The 16,952-nt window shown below is 44.3% G+C and overlaps 1 protein-coding gene across 1 annotated transcript in view; it reads left to right on the forward strand.

The window, feature by feature from the left end:
- The window catches only part of TEX11 (testis expressed 11), a 75,124-nt gene that overhangs the window by 34,905 nt on the left and 23,267 nt on the right, over positions 1 to 16,952 (forward strand). Inside the window, exons 15-21 of the mRNA XM_090061115.1 lie at positions 1,187 to 1,324; positions 7,136 to 7,238; positions 8,663 to 8,787; positions 9,859 to 9,944; positions 13,089 to 13,142; positions 14,111 to 14,151; positions 15,149 to 15,238. Of these exons, the coding sequence (XP_089917241.1) occupies positions 1,187 to 1,324; positions 7,136 to 7,238; positions 8,663 to 8,787; positions 9,859 to 9,944; positions 13,089 to 13,142; positions 14,111 to 14,151; positions 15,149 to 15,238 (637 nt within the window). The remainder of the gene's footprint in view (positions 1 to 1,186; positions 1,325 to 7,135; positions 7,239 to 8,662; positions 8,788 to 9,858; positions 9,945 to 13,088; positions 13,143 to 14,110; positions 14,152 to 15,148; positions 15,239 to 16,952) is intronic.

The following is a 16,952-nucleotide window of genomic DNA, read 5'->3' on the forward strand; positions in this document are numbered from 1 at the left end:
CCTCACACTTGGCTCATGGACCCAGTCCTGTTCTTGTCTACCTAGACCCAGTTTCTAGTTCTTGGCTTCTTATTCTAGTTCCTGTCTGCTTGCTCAGCAGGCCTTCTCCATGCTTGGTTTAAGTTCTAGTTTTCTTCTCCATTCCTGGTTTCTTACCCTCCTGAGTCCACATCTAGTTCTACTCTTCTTGCCCAGTCACTCTGTTCTGCCTTTGTTCCTTATCTGCTCAGTCCCTCCCTTCTCTGTCCTCTGGCAGTTTAAACCTGAAGAAATGAGGAAAAGACAAGGTGCTTCAACCCAAAATTATTTCAAATTGGATTTACTTAGTAACGAAATGCTGTAACATAGTGGTAAATATAGCAGCTCCAGGAAGAAAAAAACTGTTGTTCATTCCATTAGAGCTTAGGTAGCTGTGTGACCTTCCTGAGGAATGTTCCAATTATGGGGATTTTCAGAACAGCTAAATGATCCCCTGATCATATGTTTGTTCAACACTGTGCCTCAAACAAACTGTGGAAAGACAATTCAGTCATTTACGAGGACACTAAATTCCCACTGCCTGAGGAGCATTGTTTAGGAATTACTTAATATAGATGAACAGGCATGTACAGAAGGAAAAACTGTTACTTACCTATATTCAAATTATAGTTCTTTAAGGTGTATTATGCACACGCATATTCCATGACCCTACTACTGTGGCACATAGTATTGTCAAGATTGTGATGGCAAAAAAACTGAGGATTGGTTGGAGTGGCCAGAACTATTTATTTTCTTGCACAAGGATGTTTGTGATGAACACAGTACCCCAAAAAGAACTGCATGTTACCAGCTGCTGCCTCAAGTACACTGGACAGCCACCCACTTCTAGTGAAATACAGGGGCAATTCTTTATTGGGCAAAAGTTGCCTTTACCTCCCATTCCATTACTTGCTGTGCATCATAAGGGGACCATTTCTTTCTTGAGGCACTGATTCTGTTTCCTATTTGTGTCAACTCTCTACAAATGAACCCATCTTTTTACTGGATCATTTGGTGCTGTTTGAGTGGAAAAGGTTACATTAGAAATGGTGGTTATATTTAACGTATGATTATCTGAATATTTTGGTCCCTCTGAAGTCTGTAATTTAGCTTAGGAAAATATAATTTAGACATCATTGGGCTTTTTTGTTTGTTTTTAATTTTCTAGGCAAAAAACTACCCTGAAGCTCTTCAGTGGTACAACTATTCTCTCAGCTTCTATTCATCTGGGCAGATAGATCAGAATTTGGCTAAGCTGCAGAGGAACATAGCTTCCTGCTATCTTCATCTGAAACAACTTGAGCAGGTACTTCATTCATTTATTCATTCATTCATATAGCAGTGCCATTGGGCCTTGATTAAAAATTCTGAAAGGGCGAAGTCATTTCCAGAGGTGCAGGATTACCCCAGCAGTCAATGCTAATGTTTTAAAATAAAGTTTTGTATTATAGTTTCAGAGTTTCATAGTTTGTAGGGTCGGAAGGGACCTAAGCAGATCATCAAGTCTGACCCCCTGCCATGGCAGGAAAGAGTACTGGGGTCAAATGACCCCAGCAAGGTGTACATCTAGCCTCCTCTTAAAGACCCCCAGGGTAGGAGCCAGCACCACTTCTCTTGGAAGTTGGTTCCAGATCCTAGCCGCCCTGACAGTGAAGTAATGCCTCCTGATGTCTAGTCTGAATCTACCCTCTGCCAGCTTGTGACCATTATTTCTAGTCACTCCTGGGAGTGCTTGGGGAAACAGGGACTCCCTCAATGCCTGCTGGTCCCCCCTGACTAGTTTGTAATAGGCCACTAGATCCCCCCCTCAGCCCTCTCTTGTGGAGGCTGAACAGGTTCAGGTCCTGTAGCCTCTTCTTATAGGGTCTGCCCTGCTGCCCCCCTGATCATGTGAGTGGCCCTCCTTTGGACCCTCTCCATGTTGCCCATATCCCTCCTGAAGTGCGGTGCCCAGAACTGGATGCAGTACTTCAGCTGCGGCCTGACCAGTGTCACATAGAGGGGGAGGATCACCTCCTTGGACCTGCTCGAGATGCATCTGTGGATGCATGACAAGGTGTGGTTGGCCCTCCTGACTGCATCCCCACACTGTCGGTCCATGTTCATTTTGGCATCGATGATGACTCCAAGATCCTTTTTTGCCTCTGCACTGGTGAGAAGGGAGTTCCCCAGCGTGTAGGTCTGCTGTTGGTTTTTCCTCCCCACTTGTCAGTGTTGAAACCCATCCTGTTCTCATCCGCCCACCCCTGTAACCTGTCTAGGTCCAATTGCAGCCTATTCCTCCCTTCTAACGTGCCCACTTCCCCCCACATCTTAGTGTCATCAACAAATTTGAGCAGGGTGCTTTTTACCCCCTTGTCCAAGTTGCTGATGAAGATGTTGAACAGTGCGGGCCCAAGGACTGAGTCCTGTGGAACCTCACTGCCTACATCCCTCCAGGTCGAAAATGACCCGTCTACCACCACTCTCTAGGTGCTCCCTCCAGCCAGTTAGTGACCCATTTGACTGTGTAGGTGTAGATGCTACAGTCCCCTAGTTTTTTAATGAGAACGGGGTGAGAGACAGTGTCGATGGCCTTCCTAAAGTCCAGGAAGACTACGTCCACTGCTACACCTGTGTCTAAGGATTTTGTGACCTGGTCATAGAAGACCACCAGGTTGGTCTGACAGGACCTGCCACTAATGAACCTGTGTCGGTTGCCCCTAAGCATGACCTCCCCTGCTGGCCCCTCGTGGATATGCGCCAGAATAATTTTCTCAAAAAGCTTGCCCAGGATCGAGGTAAGACTAACTGGCCTATAGTCTCCTGGGTTCTCCTTCTTCCACTTTTTGAAGACGGGAACTACGTTGGCCCTCTTCCAGTCCTCTGGCACCACACCAGAGCACCACCAGTGCTCGTAAAGCCATGCCAGGGGTCCTGCAATGACCTCAGCCAATTCCCTTAGTACTCTAGGGTGGAGATCGTCCAGACCAGCTGACTTGAATACATCCAGTCCCTCCAGATGACCAGATTTCCTAGCGTGTCTTGCAGAGGCCCCATGTTACCTGGTACCTTCTTTTTAACCCCTATGTATTTAAAAAAGGACTTCTTGTTGTCCTTGGTCCGGGTTGCTAGTCCCAGTTCCATCTCCACCTTGGCCTTCCTGACTGCCCCCCTTCAGCCCCGAGCAACTGCGGTATAGTCCTCCCTGGTGATGGCCACCTCCCTTTTAGCCAGAAGATGTTCCTGTGTGCTTTTGGTGAGCCCTGGGGGCTTTTGTGCCCTCCTGCCCTGTTTGATCTGCATTGGGATTACCTCCCTTTGGGCTTGGAGGATCGTCTCCTTAAGGAACAACCACTCTTCTTGGACTCTTCTTTCAGTGGACTAAGTGGGCCCATGTGACCCATTCATTTTACAGTGTTAAACAGTTCCTCAAGGTTTGGGAACTGGAGTAGAGAGCCCTCAGCCTGCTTAGTCATGGATAAGCAATCATCATTAAAATCTTTGTAACCTTTCATTAAAAATACAGAAGGAAGGAAGAATAAGTAAAGCATTTGAAATAAAGTATACTATAAGGCTTTCATTTTAACATCGTCCCCTTTGCCCCTTTTCTTTATAGGGAAATCTGCATTTCTGATAGATGGTATTAAAGGTGTCATAAACAGTCCTTTTTAGGGAATGAGAAAGTTGGTTGAGATGGGAACTGTTGTAGGACTCTCATCCTGCTTTGTGGAAGACAGAACAAGAAAAACACGAGGGGGGAAGAGCATGGAAACGCAGCAAGGATAGAAAACCTAGGTTCTGTTTCTGGGGCTGACTCCCACTTGCAAACCTCCCTGTTGGAGAAGGATAGTCTATGCAAAGTCTTATCAGCTATTCTAAAACTTGACAAGCTTGTAGCAGGGTCAGGTTGCTTAAGGTATTGTTCTTTGCTTTCTTGCTGGTCATTGGCTCAGCCCTACATTGCAAAATATGCAGTTTTGTCTAAGTCAATATCTTGTTAAGCAGAAGGAAAAAAAGAAGAGATAGAAGAAATAAGGTAGGGAAGGAAAAGGAGGCCTGAGGGAGGAGGTAACAGCAGGAATGCAAGTTTCACTTTCCTGGTTGTTTTCTGGGCTCAGCCAGAGCTGATGCAGTTGGCAATGTCATCAGTGTTCTCTTTGTCTTGTCCATCTCTTCAGGAGCTGTCTGGATGTGGCCCAGTGGTGTTGTGGTGGGTCCCCAGTGCTCAGGACACAGTGTGGGTGGTAGCTGTGGTAGTAGACCTCTCTCCTTCCAATGGACTTATTCTCCTGTGTCCTATCAATTGCTGAACCGCAAAAAAGTGAGGGGTAGAACAGCCCATTCTCTCAGTATTTTGCTCACTAGCTCAGTCAAGCTTATGACTCACCAATTTTGATCCATTGATTTCTTGTCTTGACTTAATGTAATCACAATGACTGAAAGCCTCAGGGTAAAGGTACTTAGCTAGGGGGTCAACAACCTGAAGTTCACTGATAACGCTGATCTGCTGGATGCAGAGAATAAGGGTTTTTAGAACCAGGTGGATGCCCTTCATAGGAGGACTGAATCAGCTGTCTGCTACAGGAGAAGGGAAGAGACTTATGCAGGCATTAAAATAGGTAGGTGCAAGGTGTCATCATGGACAACTCCATTTACCTGGGAATCCACATCAGCTGGAACAGCAGTTAGGACAATATTTCTGGTTCAGGGTACCTTAGATGGCCTGATACTGGTTGGAGGGACAGCAGACTCTCCCATGGCATAGAAATCCAGCTGTTCAAGCTGTACATGTTTGCACTTCTGCTGTATGTGGCAAAGGCATGGATCATCAAGGAGACCCACACATGAAGATGCTGACCTTTGAAGTGAAATTTTATGTACTATTGTTTGTGGTCAGCTAGCGGGAACATGTCAGAAATTAGATGATCACAAAGAATCAGTGCAAAAGAGACATTTGAGGACACAACAATGAAGAAGCAGCTCTGGCTGTTTTGTGACATCTGCCAGATGGAGATGATCACCTGCTAAAGGTTGTGCTCAGCCTGGTAGAGGGCAGCAGAACAAGAGGCAGACCATGCTCCTCTGGCTAGATGACATAACAATGGTACTGTATGGTGAAAATCTACAGATTATAAATGCTGAAGCACAAGACAGAGCTCAGTGAAGAGTTAAGGGACTGTCCTCTGAAGTTATCGGGCTGTGGGTGAGAGGAAGGTGCATTCTTTGTTTACCAGCCATGATCTCAGTACAGTATTTGGGTATTATCCTTAGGCATTTTTGCTTGGATTAATTCCATTTTTAACTTTTTCTGACTTTCATATAACTTTCCATGATTCAGTTACTTCAAGTCTGTCTTCAAGGAACAAATGTACTTTTCTTTTACATGCCTTTGCATGGCTGCTGCTGGGTGCTATACTGATAAAAGGAAAGCATGGCTTCTGTCATTAATAGTTTCCAGTCTAGCTAGGCAAAGGATTGAGGAAGTAGAAGGTATCCAGCAGATAAATAAAGTGGTAAAAGTGGAGGCTGGCTATATCTTGATCATACAGTGTTTTTGATACTAAAACACATTTAAAATAGAAGAGCACAAGTATCCCAGTTGCTACTTGCCCTGGCTATTATTTGTTAGATCATTTATTGAGGGCATTGTGATAGAATATTTTTTCAAAGAGGCTACTGTTAGAAAGATTAAACATCCTGACTGCATCATTGACAGCATTCAGTCAGGAAGCAATGCGAATGGGCAGGTAGAGGGGGGCTTCAAAGAGCAAAAGGATTGAGCCTAATATGGTGGAAAAGCTATTGTTATAGCAAGGCCACCTTGGAGTTAGTTGCGAATAGATTGTTTTATGTAAAGCCGGTCATCAGACCTCTTAATTACAAGCAATTTCAATAACAAAATGATTGAACTGAAGTTTGCATAGTAGAGACCACTGTAAAGACCAAGAAAAGCAAATGAAATGAGTGCCTCTTGGCGTAACAGCTAGCAAGACTCGGGAGACTCCCAGCTAGTATCTTCATCCAAACCTAAAAATCTTTAAACTCCAAATATGCAGGTCATAAAACCAACCCCATTTTTTTCTAACTTCACACACCATCTTGGGCACTTGCTTTACAAAGCCACTAGATGGGGCTGGAAGTTCTGTTTGTCCTCTGTTAACTCTTGGTGGTTAATAGAGCCAATTATGAAGGAGCAGATGGTGCTCTGAGGTGCGGTCAGTGGTGGCCTGTGAAGTTAAATCCATAGATCTAAGATCTAAGAATTGATTGAAACTGAAAGAGTTAAGATGCTGGGAAAATAATTAAGAGTGTACTGGAATCCCTGGCCTCTGATTTGGGGAGAGCTACAAGTGGGAATTGTATATGTGAAATGCTGGCTTAATTGCACCACTAAATTTGGATTGAAAAAAACTGCTGTTTTAAAAATTGTACTGTAAATTTGTTAAACACAGTGTGCAGAGCCAGTTTATTAGAGCTAGAGCATAGTGCCAACTACTAGTAAAATTGCTACGTTGTTTACATTTTAAACTGGTTTTGAGTTCCCCACAACAATCACGTTTAAGATCTGATCCCTGCTTGAAAGTGAAAGTTCAGGCAAAAAACCATTTGACTGTTTGTGAAGAAGGGAAGAGAAAAACGTATATTTTCTTCCTGCTTCTTTTTTAGCCAGAGTATCTGAGGGAAATAGGACATTTGGCAGGGACACAGCCATGACTTAGAAGAGCTACCTTGCCAGTTTCCAGTTATAACTAGTTTTGATTTGGCTGAATTGGGAAAATTTGAAAATTAATACCTCACACATTTCTAAGACATTTTAACAACAGCTCTTTAAAACATTGTGCAATGGCAGTCAGAATTGTGCTGTAAACATGCTGTTCAAGCAAGGCACATAACAAGCTTCAGTGACTGGAAGCTTGAAGTTAAATTCCAGTCAGAAACAAGACCTTCATGGTTAAAAACTTGCAGTTAACTGTTAAAATAACTTCCCATGCACCAAGCTCAGCTGGGGAACTATACAAGTAACCACAGTATAATCATTAGGAATGTGCTATCTCTGTTCAGTTCACCCTTCCTACAATGTGTTAGTGATTTGTCATAACTGAAGAAAAGTCTTGCTATTCTTTTCTGTGAACAGGCTAAAGAGGCAGTGAAGGAAGCAGAGAAGTGTGATCCTAGGAGCATCTTTACTCAGTTCAATGTGTATAAGATTGCAGTCTTGGAGGGTAACGCTGACAAAGGTAGAAATAATCAGGTTTAATTGTCCTATGTAAATATGAACAATTGATTATTTTGCAGTTTTACTGCTTTGGTCTCTCAGAACAAAGGATCATTTGTTTCTTAGGTAAAGCTATAAAAATAATGTTAACAGTGACCTGCTGGCACCTTCTTAGCCATTATCAGAGCACAGGCCCCACTGAGGAAAATGGGCATTAGTTTTACCGTGCTTCTTCAGTTGTCTCCCAGTTTCCTTCATCCCTGGATATGCTGTCTGTATCTCTTACTGTGACCTTCTGTCCTGCTTCATCCACGATCCTCTCCAACCAGACTGTTTTCCTTTACTCCATTGACATGGCTTTTACCAAAGTGTGATCACTTCAGTTTGGCCAAATGTCGACTTCTCTGTTGTCTCTCTGTCTTCCTTGATCTCTCTGTTACTTTTGAAACAATTGATTATTCTCTCTTTTCTTGATAGCTATTCTAGTCTTATGTGATTCTCTTTGTACCTCTCTGGCAATTATTTTGATATTTTCATTTTTTCCTCTCCTGCTATTCTGAAGAGGTCTTCTGGCAGATGACTTTAGAGGATGTCATCCATTCACGTAGATTGAGCTACCATCTTGATTTTGATTTATGTATTTGTCCCTCTGCCTTTGATTTGTTTTCTCCTGTCTGATGATATCTTGTCCTGTCTCTAATATCTTCTTTTGGATGTTTTGTGTCAATATAGCCAAAACTGACCTGCTCAACCTCCTGCTTGGTTCCTGACATCTCTTCTCTCTCTCATGGTTGACACCTGCACCATTTTTCTCAGTTGGGCCTGTGCCCCAATAATGGCTAAGCAGGTGCCAGCAGGTCACTGTTAACATTTATTATTTTTATAGCTTTACCTAAGAAACGAATGATCCTTTGTTTTACAGATTGTGCATGCAACTTCCACACAGCCATGTGATGCTGTCCCTGTTTTACTGGCTGTCTGTTTGTTACCCCCATGTTTCATCTTAACTTGTCTTAGAGTGTGAAATACATGAGGCTTTAGTAGTCTCTTACTACATATTAGTACAATACTCAGGATAGTGGGGGTGTCATTCTACTACTTCAACACAAAATATAAAAGAACAGAAATAGTTGGAGGAAATGTTAAAAATCAGGATGTTGTCTGTAGAGACAAAAGGGGCAGAGTCTGGGGACCATCGGTTCTCTCTAGGAGGGCCCCACAGAGCAATGAACTCTGCAGCAAATCTTACAGAAGCAGTGTGTGCTTCCCCAGCATGCAAACTTACAAGGACTGGTCATCCCCAGCTATCAGACCTTGTACTACTATTCCTGGGTGGTCTCATGATAATCAGCTGATACAATATTAATGTTAAAACAGCAGAGTACAGCCATCACCTCAGCTTCTGTGAGAAATCCTACTCACCATTTTTCTTTGTGTATATTTCAGCGGTGGAGGCAATTGTTTCAATGGGGAAGCTAGCAGAAGAGCCAGCCCAGCACGAAGACAAGCTGTTGGCAGATGGAAGTACAGCAACCAGCCTTTTGAGTTTAGCTGCCCAGATTGCATTAGAGGTAGTTAGAGCATAGCTTTCTCCTAGTTTTTATGCTTTATTTGCGTATAAGTGCAGTAGTTGCAGCCTGTTCTATTTATAGTCTCTTTTTGCTCTGTGATACAGTAAAGAAGACCTCACAGCATGGGCATGAGTATACCAGATAAAATGGAGTGGAAGTTTTTTCCACTAAAGAAAAATTAAAAAAAAACCTTACAAAGATTTTTTTTAAGGTACAGATGTTAGTATTTAGAAATTGTAATCAGGTGCTTTCTTAGGAATTGTGTCAGCTACTGGCTACAGATTTTTTAATTTTGGGGGGCTATTGCATCTTGATTAATGAAGATGTTAGATTTAGAAGGGGAAACTTCCTACTCATAGGGTACTCACAGACATAGAAAAATAAAAACCCAGCTCCTTTCCAGATGAGGCACGTCAGTTTGACCCTGTGACCATATACCTTGCATGCTTCAGTGGGACTTTCTGGCACTTTTATTTAATAGCTGATTCAATCAGCTATTCGATAAAAGCACCCCAAAGCCCCAGTGAAGCATGTGAGCTACATAGACTGTGGGTGAGCCTGGTCAGACTAACATGATGCCTCTTCTGGGCATGTTCTGCACTTGGTGCGGGGAGACGCTGAGCTGAAAGTAAAGCACTTTTTTGGGGTTTTTTTTCTGTGTCTGTTAGCAGCCATAGTGCTTAAAGAAGTCAGACTGGACTGGGCAAGACTGAAAGACTATGATAAGTCTCTTGTCTCTTTTGGTTGTTTATAGGTAGTGACTGACTAGTGCATGCTCTAAATGAACAGTTATTGGCTCTTGTTGCTTGTCTGCTGGGACTTTGTTCACAGCATTCCAGGTACTGATGGCTTCATCAGACTGTGGATCCTGTTCTGTCCATGCAGTGATTGTGTGTGGGACTCAGGACTTTTCACAAGGGGATTTTTCCTTGCATCTGAGAGTGTTTCTGCTGCAGAGTCCTTTTGCCTTTCCTCCATGTAAAGACCACAGCAGCCCAGCTGACATTTCCTGGTGAGGGAGGTAGTCTAAGGGTTAGCAAAGCTTTTAGAAAATCTGCTTCTTGTTTTCAGAATGAACAACATGCTGCTGCTATAAAAGCTTTGGAGTATTTATCTCAGAACTCACAAGACTGCCAGCAAGTGTTTATAGCTTTAAAGTAAGTACTTGAGGTACTAACCTATCCATAAGGGTGGGGGATTCATACTGTATTTCTGTGTTACATCGGATGTCCATGATAAAGTGTGTTGATAAAGTGAAGAAAGGAGTGGGAGATGTATGCAGTTACCCAAATATCAACACCTCAGGGCTAGGCAGCAGCTCGTCTGCTTGCACAGTCCTGGCCACTTCGTGATTCTGCAGCTGTAGCCCTGTTTTGAACTATGGCACTTTCAGCTGGGCTTGTCTGAGACCTGTCCTAAGCAGAAGCTGTCAGTTGCTCTGGATTCATGATGATGTGGATGAATGACCAGCAACATTAATGAAAGTGCAACAAATGCATTTGACTTGCAGCTCATGATCCCCACAGGTGAAAAGGCCCAGTTCATGATGAAGCCTCTCTGATTTTTAGCCCCTGAACCTGGGCTTTAAATGACTAAGTAATGTGTCATTGAAATGCATTATTCAAGCAGAGTAGAATAAATAATAAGATGAACATATTTCCTTTTCTGTTTACTTAAGCCAGCTTAGCCCTGATTTAGTTTGAGACGTGAGATTTGTTGATTGGGTGACTTCAATTACCCGGACATCTCCTGGGAAGATCACTCAGCAAAATCCGAGCGGTCGCAAAGCTTTCTCTCGTGCGTGGATGACCTCTACCTGACTCAAGAAGTCTTTGGGACAAGGAGAGGCAAAGTGCTGCTCGACCTGGTACTGGCTGCGGGGGAAGACCTAATTGGCGACCTAGTGATTGATGGGAAGCTGGGTGACAGCGACCACGAGCCGATCACCTTCACCATCCGCCGTAAAGCTGGCAAGTCAGTCAGCAACACAGAAGTCTTTGACTTCAGAAAAGCCGACTTTGACAAGCTCAAGAGGCTTGTCGGTTAGGCCCTCAGGGACCGTGACCCCAGGGAGATGGGAGTTCAAGAAGAGTGGTTGCTTCTCAAGGAAGCGATCCTCAATGCACAAGCTAAATCTGTTCCAACATGGAGGAAAGGCAGCAAGAAGGCACAGCAGCCCCCCTGGCTCTCTAGGGACCTAGCAAACCTCCTGTGGCTAAAAAGGAAAGCCTACAAAGGATGGAGGACGGGATTCACCTCCAAGGAGGATTATTCTGCACTGGTCCAGTGCTGCAGGGAGCAAACCAGGAAAGCCAAGGCTGCAACTGAACTCCAACTAGCTTCAAGCATCAAGGACAACAAAAAGTCCTTTTTCAGATATGTGGGGAGCCAGAGGAAAAGCAAGGGCAATGTTGGACCCCTGCTAAACCAGATGGGGCAACTGACAACTGACGCCCAGGAAAAAGCCAACCTATTAAATAGGTACTTTGCGTCAGTCTTTCATCAGTCCCATGGGACGCCCATGCCAGCTATGGGACAGGGAGATCTGGGTGAGGGGGATCCCGTACCCTCCATCAACGCTGACGTCGTGAAGGAACACCTTGAGAAGCTGGATACCTTCAAGTCAGCCGGCCCTGACAATCTGCACCCCAGGGTACTCAAGGAGCTGGCGAGCATCATAGCCCAGCCCCTGGCACAGATCTTTGAAAACTCCTGGCGCTCTGGTGTAGTGCCCGAAGACTGGAAGAAGGCCAATGTGGTGCCGATCTTCAAGAAAGGGAGGAGAGTGGATCTGGCTAACTACAGGCCCATCAGCCTGACTTCTATCCTGGGGAAGATCTTAGAAAAGTTTATTAAGGAGGCCATCCTTGATGGACTGGCCCAGGCTAACATCCTAAGGGATAGCCAGCATGGGTTTGTTGCGCGTAGGTCTTGTTTCACCAATCTCATTTCCTTCTATGACCAGGTGACCTATCACCTGGACAAGGGAGAAGAGATTGATGTCATATATCTTGACTTCAAAAAAGCCTTTGATCTGGTATCCCACGATCACCTCTTGGCCAAACTGGCTGTGGCCTTGGCTCCACCACGATCCGCTGGCTGGGAAACTGGCTCCGTGGTCGGACCCAGAGTGTTGTGATGGATGGCAGTCACTCATCGTGGTGCCCTGTGACCAGTGGGGTCCCTCAAGGCTCTGTCCTGGGACCTATCCTATTCAACATCTTCATTAACGATGTGGACATTGGAGTCAGGAGTGGACTGGCCAAGTTTGCCGATGACACCAAAACTTTGGGGCAAAGCATCCACGCCAGAAGATAGGCGGGTGATCCAGGCTGACCTGGACAAGCTCAGCAAATGGGCGGATGAAAACCTGATGGTGTTTAACACCGAAAAATGCAAGGTTCTCCACCTTGGGAGGAAAAACCTGCAGCAGCCTTATAGGCTCGGCAGTGCTACGTTGCATAGCACTACAGAAGAAAGAGACTTGGGGGTCATCATTGACCACAAGATGAACATGAGCCTCCAATGCGATGCTGCGGCTAGTAAAGCGACCAAAACGCTGGCTTGCATCCATAGATGCTTCTCGAGCAAATCCCGGGACGTCATTCTCCCCTTGTACTCGGCCTTGGTGAGGCCGCAGCTGGAGTACTGCCTCCAGTTTTGGGCTCCACAATTCAAAAAGGATGTGGAGAAGCTTGAGAGAGTCCGGAGGAGAGCCACGCGCATGACCAGAGGTCAGGAAAACAGATCTTACGATGACAGGCTGAGAGCCATGGGACTCTTTAGCCTGGAAAAGCGTAGGCTCAGGGGTGATTTGATGGCCACCTATAAGTTTATCAGGGGTGACCACCAGGATCTGGAGGAACGTCTGTTCACCAGAGCGCCCCAAGGGATGACGAGGTCGAACGGTCACAAACTCCTGCAAGACCGTTTCAGGCTGGACATAAGGAAGAATTTCTTTCCTGTCCGATCCCCCAAGGTCTGGAACAGTCTGCCAGCGGAGGTGGTTCAAGCACCTACATTGAACACCTTCAAGAGTAAATTGGATGCTTATCTTGCTGGGATCGTATGACCCCAGCTGACTTCCTGCCCTTTGGGCAGGGGGCTGGACTCGATGATCTCCCGAGGTCCCTTCCAGCCCTAATGTCTATGAAATCTATGAAATCTTAATCCTAGTCAGATCGCCTGTTTTTATCAGTGGGTGTCTTGGACTGATGGCCTGGGATCCCTTGGACCTTTAGGGCAGATGATTTTCATGGAGATGTAATTTTTAAGTTTTATTTTCTGTATTCTTCATGTAGGTGTTTGATTCGTCTTGTCTTGTCAAAGGTCATAGCAGAGCCTGAAGAGAAGAGGTGAGTCCATTTGCCAGTACATTTCCCTGCTGCAGCTAGCCGCTTAGTATGAGGGCTATGTGGTGTTTATTTTCTTACAACATGTCCTTATTCAAGCTAAACTTCTAGACTTGAACCGCTGGCCTCAGGTGTGACCTTGCCTTGATCTTTTGTAACTTGTCCCCCAGATACTGCTCTGTCCCGTTAGCTGAATGCCAACTGAGCATTAAGTTAGTCCTCAGCAAGGAATGTGAATCAGGGAGCTCCTCTGAGGCTGCTGGTGTCTCAAGTTGATGCTAGGATGGGAACAATGTAGCCTTCTATGGTAGACTCCAGGCACTTCACATTTGGATGCTGTGTTCTCATAAGCTCAAGAACTGAAGAGTCCCAGCTGTGGGGCTTGATTAGGGTGACCATCATAGAGAACAGCCCGGTTGTCCTCTGTCCTCTACTGATACAAAACTGGACGCTCTTGTTAAAACCCAAGAGAAAAATAGAGGACATAAAGGTGTTCAGTTTTATATCAGTAGAGGACAGAGTAGCAGAAAACTGGAATGTCCTCTATGATGGCCACACTAAGCTTGGCCCATGGGCCTACTTAGACTGGGCTCATTTGTTTGCTCTGCACCAAAGGAGGTGTTAATGGCATACACATTACTTTTGGTGCAGCACTGAAACAAGACTCTGCCAGTGACACTGTGAGTTGAGTCTGCAGCCTATCTGCTAAGGGTGTGTTGCAGTGCTTCTACCATGGGCCTACAGTGCTGCAAATATACAGCACAATGAGGGCTGCAGCACTCCTACTCCACAGCTTGCAACTCTGTGGGTTTTAACAAAACTGGGAGTTACTGTATTCTGTTATATTAGACCAAGTAGACAAGTGTTCTATAACATCCTATCATCTCTGAACCAAAATAAAAGGTATCGTCCCTGAACCAAGAGTTCTAGAGTCTTGCATTTCTATAAATCTGGTTTTTCCTCCATTCTAGAATTAAAGATCTGGACACACTTCTGACTTATTTGACCTTGGGTAGGTAGCTGTTTAATTTACACTTTCTGCTTTGTGTTCATCTGTGAACATGTACAGTTAGTGCTGTGGGCTTCCACTCTGGAAAGCTTGCAGGGTAGTACTGAAAAATCTTCACTTAGCACCTGTACAGTGTTAGCTGCTTTCCTCAGACAGAAGGCTCCCTCCTTCTAAGCAGTTCCCTTTAGGAAGCAAGAATTATACATATAGTCAAAGCAGCTGCTTGGGGCCCAATAATACTGACAGGGCCAGGGTCTCCAGACTGAGATAGCTTGAAGTAGCAGTTCTCTGCTCACTTTGCATTAGCAGGAGCCAAAACAGCATCTTTCATAGGAAAGCAGGAGCTTCCACAGAAGGAAAAAGGAAAATTGCTATGAGAAATTGGAAGTTAATGCTCACTTCCAATATATACTCCCCTTTCCTACCTCTTAAGCAAATGTGAATCCCTTGCTTCCTGCACTAGAATGTTTTTGTTGCTTGTTTTCAAAACACTCTTCTCCAGGGGACAGCAATTTACTTGTACTATGTTGCTTTCAATCTTCTTTTTCTGTCTTGGATAAAGAAGCTCATGAGAGCCAGCCTTTACTCTTGTAGTGCCTGGGAAGGGAAATGGTAGGGAAAAGAATGAAGAGCTCTGTTAAGAGGAACAAGAACAATATCCCAGAAGGCTGAAGGTAGCATTTTCTTACCCCATTAGATTGATCCCAACTGCATTCAGCCTTAATGTAAAGGAGGTTGTTGCATCTTGTTTATCAGTCCTCTGTAACAGCCCTACATATTCAACTGCAGATGCTACTTTGGGCACATTTTAATGTTTTCTATAAGATCTCTCTAGTCATTCAAGTATCTTAGGTCAAGGTAGTAAGTGCCACCTCCCATCCTGTGTTATGTCAGCCATTTGGAAACGCATGTTGTGTGTTACTGTTAATGTAGGATGTAGGAAATACATTTGTTCTGCTCAGGAAGAGCTGCTTATGTATTTAATGCCACATTTCTGCAGCACATCAGAAGCTTGCTGAGCCTTTCACAGAAGGGAGCCACCTGACACTGGAACTAAGGACCCAGGTCACTCACTGGTTTAGAAAAGTGGGTAAGTGACATACCCAAAGGCTAAACAGAGCCACTGGACCCATCTCTGTTAGACACAAAGAGAGAAGGAAATGATGGGATAGATTTGATTACTCTCCAGTGCCTTTCGGAATTCCCTTTCCAACCTGTTCCTGAAATTCCCCTTCTGCATACAGTTTATTCAGATACTGTCAGGCAGTCATGTCTGGGTTGTATGGTGATAATTATCAGGAGAAGAATGGCACAAAAACAATGTCATCCAGTAGGTAAGAACCAATATAATTATTCCCACCAACCCCAAGAATATTCTGTCCCTGACAGAGCTCTGAATAGTCCCTGCTTTTGTTCTTATTTAACTTTTTTCACTATTAAGATCCTGTACCACAGCAACACTGCTCCTAGGTCAGGAGGACAGGACAGGAATAGTAGTTGCTGCTGCTTCAACTGAATGAGTTAGTTTGTATACTCAGAAGTGGAGCACTGTCAAGTGCAAGCTGGACAAGAGCAGATTATGCAGCTGAAATGCATGTTCTTGTATGGCATACAGAGGAGATCTTATCTCTGTTGACCATAGGAATTATCTTGCTCATACCCTTAAATCAGGAGCCCTAGATTAGGATTCTTCTTTAACCCTGGGAAGTGAAACTTAAAAAGAAATTGAAAGTCTTAACAAATAAAGCTCTTTCCAATGGAAAGTACACCTCACATGTAATTTTTACAAGCCCTATTCACATTGTGTCTCTGGAACTTCATTCCTAGCATACTTCTTAGTGTGTCCAGAGTTGTCTGCAGGTAATAAGGTGCCTCTAATCTAGAGTAATAACAACAGTTAGTAGTAAAATGTGTATCGTTTGATTTAGCAGTAAGATGCTGCCTTTATTTGGCCTATTTGGAGATGGGAGGATTGGCATATATTGTTTACAGGTATAAAGAAAACCCTATGCTCATGCAATGAAATAGGTTTTCAGAGCTGTACTTCGTTTCAGGGCACATGCCAGAAGAATATGTTCCAAATCAGGTGTATAAGTCACCTGTGATGCACTGACCTTCATAGGTATGGCCATCCTTACTGTGGTCGTATTACAAGATGTTACATAATAGAAGGGGAGAAACAGAAGTTGGGAATAGAAGGCTCAAATATGGAGGTAACCGGCCTTTGGTGATATCTGAATTTTCCTGCAGCAAAGTTTTGGCTCACAGGACAAGCTTCTTATGCATACTGAGAAAGCATATCCCAGGGAAGGACGTAGCATGTAGGGCAGAATCTGAAAAATTGTTGTAGAACCTGAGCTCCTAATTAGACCACTTAGGGTGCATCTACACATCGTCGTATGGCGACATTGCTATGGCGCCATGGTTTTGGAAGTACTAAAGCACAGTGCTTTTGTAAATTTCACTGCTACAGCGCTGTAGCAGCATGCTATACCTGGGGAGTGCGCCACTACAACGATGTAGCTGGCCAGAGCATGCCATACGTCAATTGTAGTGTGTCACTGTCACTATAGGGTGATGTGTAGATGAGCCCTTAGATATTAAAATTCCACAGTGATGGGTACTACATAACCATCTAGAGGCATATATCACTAATTAATACTAATGAGAGTTGTGTGCCTAATTCTTCTCTGAGTGAACCTATCAAAGCAGAAACTGTGGAGACTGGTCTGAAGTAGTCATCTTTAATGGTATTGTAAACTTTATTGTCATCTTATTTACAACTTTATACAAGGTTTTTAAAG

The sequence above is a fragment of the Crocodylus siamensis genome, chromosome 8, assembly GCF_052110815.1.
Source record: "Crocodylus siamensis isolate JL-2025a chromosome 8, ASM5211081v1, whole genome shotgun sequence".
NCBI lineage: Eukaryota > Metazoa > Chordata > Crocodylia > Crocodylidae > Crocodylus > Crocodylus siamensis.